Source organism: Danio rerio, chromosome 5, assembly GCF_049306965.1.
Source record: "Danio rerio strain Tuebingen ecotype United States chromosome 5, GRCz12tu, whole genome shotgun sequence".
Lineage (NCBI taxonomy): Eukaryota > Metazoa > Chordata > Actinopteri > Cypriniformes > Danionidae > Danio > Danio rerio.
In genome coordinates this window covers 75,768,428-75,780,833 of record NC_133180.1, presented here as the reverse complement: position 1 = coordinate 75,780,833, position 12,406 = coordinate 75,768,428, and the positions used below count along the sequence as shown (strand labels likewise).

General features: G+C 36.2%; 1 protein-coding gene and 1 pseudogene across 1 annotated transcript; both read left to right on the top strand.

The window, feature by feature from the left end:
* Positions 1 to 425: 425 nt before the first annotated feature.
* LOC101886526 (uncharacterized) lies at positions 426 to 6,719 on the top strand (annotated as a pseudogene).
* A 555-nt stretch (positions 6,720 to 7,274) lies between these two features.
* LOC101886578 (uncharacterized) lies at positions 7,275 to 11,994 on the top strand. Its single transcript, XM_017356397.4, has 2 exons — positions 7,275 to 7,344; positions 9,911 to 11,994. Exon 2 carries the CDS (start codon positions 9,916 to 9,918, stop codon positions 11,422 to 11,424), a length of 1,509 nt encoding a protein of 502 aa, XP_017211886.3. The 5' UTR covers positions 7,275 to 7,344; positions 9,911 to 9,915; the 3' UTR covers positions 11,425 to 11,994.
* The last annotated feature ends 412 nt before the right edge of the window (positions 11,995 to 12,406 follow it).

The window sequence follows — 12,406 nt, the reverse complement described above, 5'->3', positions numbered from 1 at the left end:
AGAGCACTGAAGTACATAGTCCTGCGTGAAAGAGTTGTTCACATCCTTTACTTGTTTAAAACCTCCATGACTTTCTTTTTTTCCCGTTAAACATGAAGATGATATTTTAAAGAAAGTTGGAAATCTGTTACCATTTTGACTTTTCCTACAAGGTAAGTTTCCAGCTTTCTTCAAAATATCTTTTTTTGTGTTCAACAGAATAAGGAAACTCATAAAGGTTTATAACCACTTTAGTGAGCAAATGTTGAACTTTTGGGTGAACTGTCCCTTAATGCATAAGAGTGTCTGAAATTCTTTCTCTCCCCCTCTAAGAGAATGCACACATTATCTGTCCACTACGAGTCCTTTAACCTCAGAGCAACAATTCATTCTGCATGTGTGTGTGTGTGTGCGCATGTTTTAAAATGAACAACTCTCACACACCAGGTCAGACTGGAAAGATCCGACTGCATCTCTTGACTTCTCTCCTTTATTCTTCATATTTTGGGTCTGTTTCAGATTTAAACAGGTATGATGCTTTCCTTCATTATTACCCCTTATTCCTGCTGTGTCGATTATATTATGTGTATTTTTAAATGTATTTTTTCTGTGTTGGGTGTCATATTTTAGTTAGCAGCACATTCCTTTTTTAAGTTTTTTGTGATTAGTCTGGAAAGTTCACTAAAGTGTGCTGTTTATTCAGTTTTGACTCTAAAGCACAAAACACAATAGAATGTTTGCAAATGTTTAAGAGATATCCAAAGTTAAAGAAAGAGTTATAAATAAAAATGTGCTCACTATTTACTCTCAAGCTGTTTCAAACTTTTTTTTTCTGCTGAACACAAAAGGAGTTATGTTGAAAGGTGTTACAAACCGGTAACCATTGACCTCCATAGTAGGAAAAACAAATACTGTTGAAGTCAGTGGTTACAGGTTTACAACATTTTTTAAAATAACATCTTTTGTCTTTAACAGAGGAAAGAATCTCAGGTTTGTAATAAGTGAATGAGTAAATGATGACAGAATTTTAATTTAATTTATACTTTCCCTTTAACATACTAGCTTTTATTTGACAAACTAGTATGTTAAAGGGAAAGATTAAATAAAAAGTCTGTCATCATTTACTTTAAAAAAAACAACAACACTGTCATTCATTCTGTAAGCTGTCGGTGTTCCCACAGGTTTGAAATATACTTGCGGTGGTTGCCGGATTAAAACTCACCATTTACCCACATCACATGAATAGTTAACTATATGCGAAAAACATAATATCATTTTTAACAATAATTATTGATTTGTTTTATTATGACACTGTTATACACGGTTTATTTTCAATGTGGATACAAAATTATGCTATTGTTATTTTGGATTTTGGGTGAATACAAAAACATGTAAAAATATGTTAAACACAGTGGAAAAAAAGTGTCACTTAATATACTTGGGCAGCTGTTAATATATCTGGGTAGCCCGCCCCAAGTAAAGCCCTTGGGCCCTATCATACACTCGGCGCAGTGTGGCGCAAGGCGTGGCGCAGTAGTCTTTTGGTAGTTTCAGCTTTGCGCAAGAGTCGTTTTGAGGCGTTTCGCTACGCTGTTTAAATAGCAAATGCATTAGCGCTCATTTGTGCGCCCATAGGTGTTCTGGTCTAAAAAAGGAAGCTGTTCTGAGGCGGATTTTGAGAATCTATAATAGATTTTTCATTAGACCAAAACTAACCCGGTCTAAACTCCAGCGCAGAGTTGCGCCTCGCTTACGCACTGCTTAATACACACAAGAGAGCAACAGGCAAATATCTATACATATGAAAAAATGTAAATATTAAGGATATATATAGGATATAATAAGAATAGATATAGGATATAAATATAAAGGATTAAAATATTACAAAACATATTATTTTCTAGCCTATAAATATAAAAAATCACTGCTTTTATGTCTTCTTCATCTCGGGAGGCTTTTTCAGTTCATTCATAACAATTTGCTTTTGTATAATGTTATTATTATTAGCAGTATTATTTATTATATCCATATTTATGTTTGTTTTATTAAAAACAAGCTTAGATTTGTCCACCTGTCAGGTTTTAGACCATATGGGGCACAGCATGTGTTTTAGGATATAACTCAGGTTTTTGAGCACATTTTGTTATTATTATTCATTTATTCGTTTGCTGGAAATTAGAACTGAATTTAGAAATAGTTTTGAAACTAATATTTGCGCTTAACAAATAAAAGTATTTATTTATAGACTAATTGATGTCTGTGCGTAAAGGTTTCACTATCCAAGAGCAAAAGTGAAAGTAGATCCATTATCTCTCATTCTCGCGCAGTAGATGCTCTGTTTTACAGTTTTCTGTTAAAAACACTGTAAACTGTTTGCTTGTGAAATGCTAATTTTTTCCACTTAGACTTACTTTGCGTCCTGTAAATAGCGAATGCGCTCTTGGCGCAACGCAGCTGACTCTTAAAGGGAATGGGAGATGAGGCTCTAATTGGTTTATTCTTAAAACACACCTATAACTCATTAAGAAAATAAACTCAACCCTTTTAGAACATGCGCCGCGGCGCAAGGCAGATTTCCCGTCCTTAAATTAGCAAAAGCGCATCCTGACACGCCCTGAAAGCATTTGCGCCCTGCGTTTTGCGCTCTGCGCATGGACCGTCAAAATAGAGCCCTATGTGTGGGAAGCACTGGCTGGCTGTATATCTCAATCAGCACCCTTGTTAAGTAATAAGTGTACTGATCAGGGAGTCAGGTATATTCAGCGCAGTCTCAATCTAAAAAATCTTCCAATGCATTAAACTATTCGCGCTCTGAAAAGTCCCACAATGCACCGTGACCATCAGGTGGCATCAATATGCATATGCTCCCTTAACAGAAATTCAGAAGCGTGAATCACGTGAAACAAATGATCATACACAATAACAAACGGGAGACTTTTTTTTTTACATGAATGATCGAGCGGGGCTGGGTTTCCGAAAACCATCGTTAGCCAATCAAAGTCGCAAGTTGCGTCGTTACAAACATACTCTGAAAAAAGTGTTGCATGCAGAACTGTTGCAAACAATTTATTTGTGTTGAATTTAAACAAAAAAATTTAATTTAATAATGTTCAACTAAATTTGTTTGTTTAAATTCTGCCCAAATATATTGTTTACAACCACTTAATATAAATAAAATGGGTAAATCCAAAGAATAATCTTTGAATAATTTTTTTCAGTGTATAGTTTGCTGATTTGGCATTTCCCAAATCCATCTGTCTAACGAACATTCGCTAACTGCATTGCAAACTTCTATGCTTGCAACTACACCTCTGAAGCTGTAGTTAGAAACATAGTTCCTGGCTGTGTTCTATTCCCAGTTATCCCCCCTATGCCCTATTCATTTAGAACATTCTAACATTCAAAGTTGAAATTATTTAAAAAAAAAAACAAAAGCGTTAAGATCATCTCTCTTAGGTGTAATTTGCTTTCAAACTAATTTCAAAGTTCAGTTTTAGCAATCTTCATGTTTACAATTGTGCTCCCTTTGCAGTGCACTTTAAACACGTTGATGTCATTTTGAACACAGCCTCATGTTGAAAGCTATAGGTGACCTTTTATTAAAAAGCAGAATTTATGTTACGTCTCCAAAGCTTGTGAAAACAAAAAGGTCACCTATAGCTTTAGCCAATAATGTAATACAGTTTTGTAGTACAGTTTGGTTTATTTAGCTTTAGCCCACCAACCTCAGACAAGTTTGGTATTTGGCCCTTAATGTTCTAAAATTAACGAGGAGGCACGATAATATGATTTTATAGTTATTATACAACAAATGTTTTAAAAGTGATGGTTGTAAGATTAGTGTATTTTGCTTATGGAATGAGAATAAGCATGATTTAATGATAATAATCGAACTAAAAATTCAGTTTCTTACTTTTATTTCAGGTCTGATGGAGGAGACATGCCATAATGTCAAAACAAGAGAGAAAACTGGCTTACTGAAGAGAAAAAACAAAACATGTTTGACCTGCACTCAGTGTGGAAAGGGTCTGAGCTGCAAACAGAGTCTCAGGAATCACATGTTGATCCACACTGGAGAGAAACCGTTCACATGTGCTCAGTGCGGGAAGAGTTTCAGACATTTATCAGGCCTTAATTATCATATGATGAATCACACTGGAGAGAAACCGTTCACATGTGTTCAGTGCGGGACGAGTTTCAGACAATCATCATCCCTTAATCGACACATGTTGATCCACACTGGAGAGAAACCATTCACATGTGCTCAGTGCGGGACGAGTTTCAGACAATCATCAGGCCTTAATAAACACATGAAGATCCACACTGGAGAGAAACCGTTCACATGTGCTCAGTGCGGGACGAGTTTCAGACAATCATCAGGCCTTAATAAACACATGAAGATCCACACTGGAGAGAAACCGTTCACATGTGCTCAGTGCGGGACGAGTTTCAGACAATCATCAGCCCTTAATCAACACATGAAGATCCACACTGGAGAGAAACCGTTCACATGTGCTCAGTGCGGGACGAGTTTCAGACATTCATCAGCCCTTAATCAACACATGTTGATCCACAATGGAGAGAAAACACACAAATGTGATCAATGCAGCAAAACATTTTTGAGGGCTTCAAATCTGAAGAGCCATCTTAGAGTTCACACAAAGGAGAAACCTTATTCATGTTCATTGTGTGGAAAGAGATTTGCACATCAGTTAACTTTAAAAACACATCAGAAGATCCACACTGGTGTGAGAGAGTATATGTGCTTTGAGTGTAAGAAGACTTTTATTACAGCTGGACAACTGAAACGGCACCAGAGCACACTGGAGAGAAACATACATGATGTTTCAAAACATTTTGAGGATTCCAGAGCTGAAGAACCATCTTAGAGTTCATTCTTTGCTGCTTTGTTTAAAGACGTCTATGTAGGGCTGGACAATAATTCAATATCACTCTATATCGCGATATATTTTATTTCAATAACGGTGTTATGATTTTTTTAACCCATTTCCGGTATTTCGATATAAATCTGCAAATATATAAATATATACATTAGGGCTGCACAAAAACAGAAAAAATGCTAATCACGATTATTTTGCTCAAAAAGTTAATCACAATTAATAATGTTGATTATTTGATTATTACAAAAAATATACGATTATCAATAATCACGATTAAACAGCTACACAATGATGAAATGAACAGTTGGATGTGCCAAAACTTTCTTCGGCTAAACAAAGAGAAAACTGAAGTCATTGCACTTGGGAACAGAGATGAGGTTCTCAAGTTAAATGCACCTTCGCTCTAGGGGTCAACCAACTAAAATAAGGTCAAGAATTTTGGTGTGACTCTGGAGTTAGATCTGAGTTTCAGTAATCATGTCAAAGCAGTTAGTAAATCAGGACACTATCATCTTAAAAACATTACAAGAATTAGATGCTTTGTTTGCAGTGAGGACTGCAGAGAGAAACCTCTTCATGCTTTTATCACCAGCAGGGTGGATTACTGTTACGGCCTCCTCAATGGGCTTCCCAAAAACACTGAGGGCTCTAGCATACACCCGGCGCAGTGTGACGCAAGGCAAGGCGCAGTAGTCTTTTGGTAGTTTGAGCTTGGCTTAAGAGTCGTTTTGAGGCGTTTCGCTACGCTGTTTAAATAGCAAATGCTTTAGCGCTCATTTGTGCGCCCATAGGCGTTCTGGTCTAAAAAAGAAGGAGTTCTGAGGCGGACCGCTGGCGCGTTGCTATTTTGAGAATCTATAATAGATTTTTCATTAGAATACTAACTGATGTATTTGCGTAAAAGTTTCCCTATCCAAGAGCGAAAGTGAAAGTGATCCATTATTTCTCATTCTCCTGCAGTAGATGCTCTGTTTAACAGTTTTCTGTTAAAAAACTGTGAACTGTTTGCTTGTGAAATGCTCATTTTTTCCACTTAGACTTACTTTGCGTCCTGTAAATAGCGAATGCGCTCTTGGCGCAACGCAGCTGACTCTTAAAGGGAATGGGAAATAAGATTCTAATTGGTTTATTCTCAAAACACACCTGTAACTCATTAAAAAAATAAACTCAACCCTTTTAGAACATGCGCCACGGCGCAAGGCAGATTTCCCGTCCTTAAATTAGCAAAAACGCGTCCTGGCACGCCCTGAAAGCATTTGCGCCCTGCGCATGGACCGTCAAAATAGAGCCCTTTGAGTTGCAGCTCATCCAGAAGATCAGAGCACATCACACCAGTCCTCAGGTCTTTACAATGGCTCCCAGTCACATTCACAACAGATTTTAAAGCATTATTATTTGTTTATAAAAAACTACATCACAGACATAACAGATTGTTAAGATCATTAGGATCAAGCAAATGAGAAATTCCAAGAGTTCGGTCAAAACAGAGAGAATCAGGTTTCAGCAACTACTCCACCAATCAGCTTGCAGAAATGATCAGATGTGCTTCAACATTAGGTACATTTAAATCAAGACTGAAAACACATCTGTTTAGCTGTGCCTTTACTGAATGAGCACTAGGCTACGTCTGACTGATCACAGTATTTGTGTCTTTGTTTATTTCATTCCCTTTAAACCATTTCTAAAAATATTTTAAATGTTTTAATCATTTTTATTCTTTGCTAGTTTTATTTCTTATACTTGTTGTGTTTTATGTTTCTTTTATTGTTGTTTAAGTAAAGAACTTTGAATTACCATTGTGTATGAAATGTGCTCTAAATAAACTTACTGATTTCTTAATTTGTTTGTCACACCTTAATGTTTCAGATCACCAAACAAATTTAAATATTACTCAGAGACAGCACACGACAACACATCGTGGTGAAATGAGGGTTCTTGTATATAAGGGAAAACAACATACAAAACTAACTAGTCTTGCGTGAAAAAGAAAAGAATCTGTTGTTCAAATTCTTTACTTGTTCAAAGCCTATATGACTTTCTTTTTTTCTGTCAAACATAAACGAAAATATTTTAAAGGAAGCTGAAAACATGTCAGCATTTTGGCTACTGTTTAAGTTAATAGTTACACGCTTCCAGTTTCCTTCTAAATATCTTCTCTTGTGTTCAACAGAATAAAGAAATTAATAAAGAAATTATAACCTCTTGAGTGTGAGTAAGTGTTGAATTTTGGGGTGAACTGTCCCTTTAAGCTGAAGATTGTCTGAAATTCTTTCTCACTCCCTCACTAAGAATCTCTGCTCATTATCTGTCTGATATGAGCCATTTGACCTTGAAACAACAATTCAATCTGTGTGTGTGAATGTTTTAAGATGAACAACACACACACACCAAATCAGACTGGAAAGATCCGACTGCATCTCTTGACTTCTCGCCTTTATTCTTCATCTGTTTCAGCTATATACAGGTATGTTGCTTTCCTTCACTATTAGCTCATGTTCTGTCTCGATATTATGTGTATTTTTAAATGTATTCTTTCTGTGTTGTGTGTCATATTTTAGTTAGCAGCACATTCCTTTTCAAGTTTGAATGTGGTTAGTCTTTAAAGTTTACTTAAGTCTGCTGTATGTTAATTTCTGACTCTATAAAGCACAAAATACCACAGTATGTTTGCAAATGTTTAAGAGATATAAAGTATAGTTTAAAAAATGAAAATGTGCTCACTATTTATTCAATCTCTAACTGTTTTAAACGTTTATGAATTTCTTTTTTCTGTTGAACACAAAAGTAGTTGTAAAAATGTTAGAAACCGGTAACCATTGACTACCAAAGTAGGAAAAGGAGCATTCTAGCAAGTAGATTTTCACTTGCCCCCCTAAAAAAATGTTTGTAATTGAATACATTTAATAATATGATGATATTAATAATAATTTAATGATAACAAATAGAGGTGGCACAGTGGTTAGCACTGTGGCCTCACAGCAAGAAGGTTGCTGGTTCGATTCCCGGCTGTCTGCATTTCTGTGTGGAGTTTGTATGTTCCTCTAGTGTTGGTGTGGGTTTCCTCCCGATACTCTGGTTTCCCCCACAGTCCAAAAACATGCGCTATAGGTGACTTGGATTAACTAAATTTGCTGTATTGTACGAGTGTGTGTGTGTGTGTATGAGAATGTATGGGTACTGGTACTGAAAGGGCATCCGCTGTGTAAAACATATGCCAGAATAGCTGGCAGTTTATTCTGCTGTAGTGACCACTGATAAATAAGGGAATAAGATGAAGAAAAATAAATGAATGAAAGAAGGAATGAATATATGAATAACAAATATAGCTCGGGTCAGTCCTCAGCAGTAAATATATGGAGAACTCTTAAACAAATGTTGCTGTAAGGAAAGTAATTAAACCATTATGGTAATAGAAATAAAAACATTTCATAAAGTTTTATTGAGATGGACTGTTGGTGATTGTATGGGTGTTGCCAGATAGATATGAGCAATTCCATGCAAATGTAAGTTTTTACCAAAATACGGAAACCATTTCTGGGTTTTTGTGTAAGCAAGTATTTTACAGTACTTTAAAAATACTCAAAAATGCATCTGTCAATGTTTTCAAACTATTCTATTTGATTTACCAAAGTCACACAAATGGTAATTTCACATGCATCACATCCATAACAGAGAGATGTCACATCCATAACGACACTTTTTCCTCAGAAATGTGTAAATATTAAATTAATAAAACCAAGCATTTTTGTTTTATAGAGAGCCGACTCTCATCCTTTTGATTAGCATTATTTCTTTTGGGTTGTGCAGTTTAATTCACATAATTTCTACAAAGTGTGCTGTATACTGTAAACTCGCAGACTTTTTTTGTCACATCCATAACGCATGCTTATTTTCCTCATTTAAAGTACAAAACACGTTTACAGATTGATATTCTTCTGCTCCCATAACTCTGTGGCTAGTTGCTCTAGAAAATATAATTACATTTTCCAATATAATGTTAACATATACTTTCTCTGTCAATTTATGTGTTGAGTTTTTACTGCAAATGTCGCATCCATAACGCTGGAATTGCTCATATACATGAGTAAAGGAAAGGTTTTAAGACTTACAACACAATATTTCAGTAGATTTAAGAGTTTTTAAGACTCCTCAGACACCCTGATTAAAAATCACATAAGCTGCGTCCGAAACTGCATACTTCCATACTATACAGTACGCTAAAATCAGTATGCGAGACGAGTAGTGTCCGAATTCCTAGAATTCGAAAATCAATATGGGATAAGTACCTGGATGACTTACTTCCGGCGAGATTCTGGAGTGCGCATCCCATGCACGCTGCGCTATTCCATAATGCCCCGCGAGAGAATTCATGAATGGAAGTGAATCGACGCCACTGACGCAGGTAGGTCATGTGACCATGACAAAATGGCGGATGTAGTACATCCGAATTCCATTCATACTTTTCAAATTCATACTGTATAGAACGTACTTTTCTAACGGCCGAGTTGTACGTTTAAATTCAAAAGCAGTACCTACTGAGTAGTAGGCGGTTTTGGAAGCAGCCATAGTGTGAGCTGGGCTTTAGATAGGATTGTATTCAATTACCAAAATAATCACGTGGCTCAAATCATCAAACGTAATAAAAACAAAAGATGCTTTCTAAACTCTTTTTAACATGAATGAGCCGAAATGAACAGCTATATAGGCTTGGAAAAATCTAGACATTTATAATTGTTTAATGGTTGATATGTTATCGCTATATGACACAATCAAATTATTTAGCTATAATGTTCTTTTAAAAACTTTACATGAATTTAAATTGAAATTAAATGATTGTTTGCAAATTAAGAGTTTTTATTTAAAATCAGGACGGTCTCTACTCGGTGTGTCTCAATGTGTAGTGAACCAAGCTCATCAGTGCACTTAACAGAGCCCGAATTCATGCACACGATCATACTGATAAACAACCTGGATAAAATACCATCAAATTTATCATGATTTAAACTGCATCTTTCTTACTTTTACTTCAGGTATAATGGAGGAGACACGCCATCATGTCAAAACAAAAGAGAAAACTGGCTCACTGAAGAGAAAAGACAAAACATGTTTGACCTGCACTCAGTGTGGACAGAGTCTGGGATGCAAACAGAGTCTCAGGAATCACATGACGATTCACACTGGAGAGAAACCGTTCACATGTGCTCAGTGCGGGACGAGTTTCAGACGTTCATCATACCTTAATAAACACATGTTGATCCATACTGGAGAGAAACCACACGAATGTGATCAATGCAGCAAAACATTTTTGAGTGCTCCAGAGCTCAAGGTCCATCTTACAGTTCACACAAAGGAGAAACCTTATTCCTGTTCTTTGTGTGGGAAGAGATTTAAATATCAGCAAAGTTTAAAAGCACATCAGAAGATCCACACTGGTGTGAGAGAGTTTATGTGCTTTGAGTGTAAGAAGACTTTTATTAGAGCTGAACATCTGAAACAGCACCAGAGGATTCACACTGGAGAGAAACCGTACATGTGTTCACACTGCGACAAGAGATTCAGTCAATCAGGAGATCTGAAAGCACATGAGAGGATCCACACTGGAGAGAAACCGTTCACATGTGTGCAGTGCGGGACGAGTTTCAGGCGTTCATCACACCTTAATCTACACATGTTGATTCACACTGGAGAGAAAACACACGAATGTGATCAATGCGGCAAAAGATTTTTGAGGGCATCAGAGCTGAAGAACCATCTTACAGTTCACACAAAGGAGAAACCTTATCCATGTTCATTGTGTGGAAAGAGATTTGCACGTCAACTTAATTTAAAAGCACATCAGAAGATCCACACTGGTGTGAGAGAGTTTAAGTGCTTTGAGTGTGAGAAGACTTTTATTACAGCTGGAGAACTAAAACAGCACCAGATGATTCACACTGGAGAGAAACCGTACATGTGTTTACACTGCGACAAGACATTCAGTCGGGCAGGAGATCTGAAAAAACATGAGAGGATTCACACTGGAGAGAAACCGTTCACATGTGTTCAGTGCGGGACGAGTTTCAGCTGTTCATCAAGTCTTAATCGACACATGTTGATCCACAATGGAGAGAAAACACACAAATGTGATCAATGCAGCAAAATATTTTTGAGGGCATCAGAGCTGAAGAGCCATCTTACAGTTCACACAAAGAAGAAACCTTATTCATGTTCATTGTGTAGAAAGAAATTTGCATATCTGTCAAGTTTTAACACGCATAAGAAGATCCACTCTGGTGTGAGAGAGCATGTGTGCTCTGAGTGTGAGAAGACTTTTATTACAGCTAGAAATCTGAAGGAGCACCAGAGGATTCACACTGGAGAGAAACCGTACATGTGTTCATACTGCAACAAGACATTCAGTCTGTTAGGAAACCTGAAAAGACATGAGAGGATCCACACTGGAGAGAAACGGTACAGATGTGATCAGTGTCCGAAGAGTTTCAGACAGTCTGTGCAGCTTAAGAAACACTTGAAAAGGCACAAGAGAAAGAAACTGATTAAATGAAAATACCAATGTAAGAGATTGAATTTGTTGGCTGTGCATATTTGCTTGATTTTATAAGTTATGTTTTCTCAGTCATGTTAAATTGTAATTATTTTGCTGAGTAGAATACAATCTTGATCAGAGATGCCCAAACTAACGGCGAGCGGGCCAAAGTTGGCCCATGGTAACCATTGATTTGGCCCGCCATCGCATCTAAGAAGAGTGGAAGAATGATAGGGATGATTTCAAGATTGTCATTTTAAATATAATGTAACCTTTTGCTTTATAGTTAAAAGCTAAACATTTCAATTAAATCTTGTAAATAATCAGATTTAGTTTAAATGTACATACTGTCACCTGATGGATAGAGGACAATGCAGAGACTTTGGTGAGCAAATCAAGTGCTTGGCTAGTGTATTTAGCATTAAACTAAACTCCACTGTTCACTGTTACGTTTTTACTGCAATAAGTTATCATTTTGAAAGTTACACTGCATCAGTTAATATGATTTAAAGTAGGGCTGCAACTAATGATCATTTTACTAATCGGTTAATCTGTTGATTCTTTTTCCAATTAATCGATGAATCAGATAAAAAAGAAAAACTGTTTATTCAAAAAAGCTCATCCCTGAGCTGTTATAATAATATTAATATTAATAATAATAATAATAAACTAAGTACTTTGTCCTGTTTTCAATCCAAAAATCTAAATATTTTTAAATCAAGACACATACTAGACACATGAAAAAGCATAAGAAATTGTGTCGTTTAAAAAAAAAAACACCTCAAAATTAAGTGATTGTTTGATTAAAACAGGCTAAATTAATTGTGAATTGGGAAAGAAAAATAATCTTAATTAGATATAATCTAACACAGAAGTTTTACTAGTTCACAAAAACATGTAAGTGATTGCGATCTAACGTGAGATGGTCGTTGCCATGTTTACTTGAAGCCGCACGCATTCCTCATTTATAAAAAGCAGAACACGCAGGATTCAGCACGTA